Source organism: Arachis duranensis, chromosome 10 (assembly GCF_000817695.3).
Source record: "Arachis duranensis cultivar V14167 chromosome 10, aradu.V14167.gnm2.J7QH, whole genome shotgun sequence".
Lineage (NCBI taxonomy): Eukaryota > Viridiplantae > Streptophyta > Magnoliopsida > Fabales > Fabaceae > Arachis > Arachis duranensis.
Window position 1 is genome coordinate 100,041,161 of NC_029781.3, and position 4,550 is coordinate 100,045,710.

General features: G+C 23.6%; 1 protein-coding gene across 1 annotated transcript in view; it reads right to left on the reverse strand.

The window, feature by feature from the left end:
• Positions 1-669: 669 nt before the first annotated feature.
• Positions 670-4,550, reverse strand: part of LOC107471366 (hyoscyamine 6-dioxygenase) — a 4,312-nt gene continuing 431 nt past the window's right edge. Inside the window, exons 2-4 of the mRNA XM_016090823.3 lie at positions 3,329-3,594; positions 2,440-2,761; positions 670-1,049 (exon numbers count right to left, since the gene is read on the reverse strand). Of these exons, the coding sequence (XP_015946309.1) occupies positions 807-1,049; positions 2,440-2,761; positions 3,329-3,594 (831 nt within the window). The 3' untranslated portion in view covers positions 670-806. The remainder of the gene's footprint in view (positions 1,050-2,439; positions 2,762-3,328; positions 3,595-4,550) is intronic.

The following is a 4,550-nucleotide window of genomic DNA, read 5'->3' on the forward strand; positions in this document are numbered from 1 at the left end:
AATAATATTTAAATAATTATTTAAAATTATAAAAAAAAGGGGGCAAAAATATATCTTTATTAAATTTTTTTATTTTTCATTTTTTTCATTCTTATAAATTTTTCTATACAAAATAGGAAAAAATTCCAATGTAAAATTATCAAATATTTTTTTTTATCTAAATAGATTTGTAAAACAATTTACTTGACGATTAATGTATGATTATTAACCATTTTTATACAAAATTAATTTTAACTTATAAAACAATTTTTAGCAATTTAAAAAAATCAATTAGTCATGTTTATCTATTATAAAATCAACTTAAATTTGTAACACATTTATATTAAAAAATTAATTTTAAAATTTCAAACGATCTAACCCATTTTAGTTTTGTTAATCTGTTGATTTATTTACAAACTGGTTTTTTACGAATTTAGTCAACCACTTTTTAAAATTAGTTATAGTTTATGGACTATTTTAAAAATCAGTTATTTAAAATGTGGTTAATTTTTTAAACCAATTAACCATTTTATATTTTTTATGAACAGTCCTACTGAAAATACCACATTGCTATAATACCATTAGACAAATTAATTTGATATAAACTTGCATGCAAATTCAGATTTGGATATTTATTTCATAAAGCAGTACTAGCTTATTTAATTTACGCATATGTACATATATTCACAATAAGATAAAACAACCCAAGCACCTCTACATGAAGGTGAACTTTTAGGAGAAATAAAACAACTCACAGCACATTTATTAATTAATAACATAATGTCATTATACCAACACTACATAGATCATTTAATTTGTGGAACATATTATGGCTTGATCTTGAAGTACTCCTCTTCAGTTTTCATACCGTTCTTAACGTAATAAGCATGGAAATCTTCAAAGTTCATAAACTTACCAAGTGTTGGAGTTTTTTCATTCACAAATTCTTCAGCAGGTTTAATAATAGCTTTAGGTGATGGGTAGATTAGATAAACAACACTTGTTCGTGCAGTTTTTGAATTTGTCACAGCACGGTGAATTCCACCAACAACCTTTCCATTAGTCATTAGCTACAAGAGCAAAAAAAAAAAAAATTAGAGAAAAAAATTTCATCCTCACCGTGAACAAAATAAACACGTGTCACATATATTATTTCGTTTACACTGTAAAGGAGATATGTGCAAGATTATTTCGAAAGATTAAGAAATTTACTTATAATAATTAAATAACTATTAGTATATGTGATCAAAATTAATCTATTAATTAATTTTCTTAATCTATATATGTGCTTTTATTCTTTTGGAAGTCCTTCTTTTTATATACGTAGTTTAATTTTGGAAGTCATTGTTACTTTACTATTTTTCAAAAGGTCGGACATACATACATATATAAAACAACATTGGCAAAATCCCATAACATGCATGTATAGGAATATTCCTTTCGGTTTTAGTAAGTGATAGATATTTCTACCTATATGTTGCATGTCCTTCATAATTTGTTTTCTAATGTATTATTATTTTATCTCAATTATCTAGCTATCTTTTGCATTGAAAAAGTGGTTTGAATAAAAATATCACGACTACACGCCAAAAAACAGAAAGAAGTATATCACTAGCTAGTTATAAATGGATTAAAAAAAATTGTCATACGATTAGTAATTTATAGGTTAAAAAAGTAATACAACTTATTTTATACATCTAGATCGACTACTTTGCCTTAGCTATATAACTAATTTAACATATAGCTTCAGACAAAATTACGAGAAAGTATACCATTATTATTATTATTATTATTATTATTATTATTATTATTATTATTATTATTATTATTATTATTAACAAAAAAATTAAAATATTTAGAATGAATTAGGTTATAACTTATAAGTGATAAATTAAGATGTTAAAATATTTTAAACTAGTAAAATGATCAATAATACTAGACAAAATTGTAGATAAAAAATCACTTACTCATCCAATACCCCATTCTTAAATAATATCTATATATGTTATTTTTTATTTATTGTTTTCAACCGTATAAGTTATTTGATTATATCAAAGAGATTTTAAGACTTCTTTTCTATTTATACCCTTATCTATTAAGTATATATCATATTTAATTATTTACTTGTCCAATAATTAAGATGCATTATGGAGCATTTCATATATTTAGGACTAAGATCACTTGCTAAGAATACAAAAATAAAATGTTTACATAGAAAATAAGAGTCTAAAATTTTCAGTAATATTAAATGCATAAAAACTCCTCCTATAAAAATTTTATATTAATTAAATATAATCATTATCTAATAAAATATATAATTTCACAATATCTTATATATATTCTTCTTGTACTTTTATCAAGTGACCATATATATAATTCTCTTGATAGCGAAACCTTAACATTAAATTTGTCTAACACTTTTTGAAGTTATTATAATAAATTTATAATTATTATTATTACCTGCAAGATGAAACCAATGTTAACCACAAAAGCATTGGGAATAGGGTCAACGGCAATCCATTGACCATCTTTCTCAAGGTGAAGCCCTTGAACCTGTTCTTCTTGAAGCAGAATTGTAACAAGAGAAGGATCACGGTGCTTAGGAATCCCCAAAGTGACACTTGGATCAGGGCAAGCTGGGTAGTGTTGTGCTACAATTGTTGGAGTCTCACCCATTTTATTATAGATATATTTTGGGGCTACTCCTAAACCTTCACCAAGCATCTCTAGGATTTTGTGGGCTAGTGCATGCAATTCTCTAGTGTACTCACCAACAATTTCACTACAAATAATATCAAAACAAAATAAAATAAAATAAAGATAAATATAGATCTAATGATTATAGTATATTTTTTAATGGATATTTAACCGTCGCAATATGTTTAGCAACAATAAAAAACCATCGCAATATTATTTCAGAACCGCCGCTTTCTACTAATAGTGTTGTAGTGTATTATGTATTTAGTAAATCAAGTAACTTTGACAAAGTTGCACAATAAAAACTGAGTGAAGATCATTTTGATGCAAATTGATGATTTAAGTAGTTCTTGAAATTGAAAAAAAATTAGAAACAAAATAACTATCACAAAATAAAAGAATATATAGGTATTATGGAGAATAATAAATTAATTTTGGTAATATATAAAATCAAGATTATTAATTTAGTTAATTTTTTTCTCTTTTAAATAACCGTCTTTTTAAAAAATTTTATGTTAAAAGGAAAAAATTTATATAATATTTATTATTATCATATTTAAATTAAATATATTATTATAAAATTCTAATTAAAAAAACATAAAGACATAATTATAAATTTGATGAAATTATAATAGACGCAAATCTATTTTACCGGTATTTGTGTGGTTTGTCAGGCCAGTAGTTCATGTTTTCTGCCGAAGTAGGACAAGGATGTAAGAATGTGTCCTTCCAACATTCAACTTGACCATCTTTTCTTGTTTTATTTGGAAAATAATTAGTACTTGTATAGACCTTGAATTTTCCATCAGGATCCTTAGAGCACTGAATTTTCTTTTCTTCAGCTGGCATGCCATGAAATTCTTTAAAAACGTTCATTGTTTCGTCCATTAGTTTTTTGGAAACTCCGTGGTTAATCACCTAATTCATAATATTTGTGGTTAATTTCTCAAACTCTATAGTTGCATTGCAAGAGAAAAAAAAACATATATGACTGAGCTCAATAATATTAAGGAACCAATTTATTTTAAGGAAAAAATTAAAGAGAGGCCAAAAAGATTAAACCAAGTGTCCAAGTTTTCTCCATATCTAAATATGAATAAGTATAGATGCGATTTTAACTAAATCAACTTGAAAATTATAACTATTTCTCTTCATAATTATATGATTCTTAACATATAATTTTTTTTTTCGATTAAAATCTTATTAGCATGCATTTAGTTTGCTTTTTTATTTTCATTTTTAATGTTTCTGTTTTCAAAATTTTATATAAAAAATAAAAATAAAGATATATTTTTACTGTTTTCTCTTTTCCTTAGTTAATTTTGTGATAGTTATATGTAATAGGAATCAAATTTGTTTATCTTATCAATATAATATATAGTTTTTCATTTATAGGTTAAAAAATATCATATTTTTTCTACTGTTAGTTTAAGATCAACTTCTCAAAGTGATTAAAGCTTGACCCGTTATGAATAATTTTTTAGTAATATTTCAAATTACCTTCAAAAAAATTTTAATCAAATAATTTAATCTTCAACAAACTTTAATCACCAAATTAATTCATACTCTTTTATTTTGTTAGACAAATCAATTTCTACATTAAATTTTACTAAAAAATTAGACACATTAAATTTTTTATTATTATTTAATAAAAACATAAAAATACCTAATAATTTTTAAAATTCTTAGATAAATTCCTCTTATATGGACAACAATTTGATAATTAAAATTAATTGAGAATTAAAATGGCCTATTAAATATTTTTCAAAAACTGATTTTACATATTACTCATAACTTTTTTTTTTCTTTTTATATAAAGGGAAGGATCAAATTATATTAAAAAATATTACTAAAAAAATGAATTCAAGTCACTT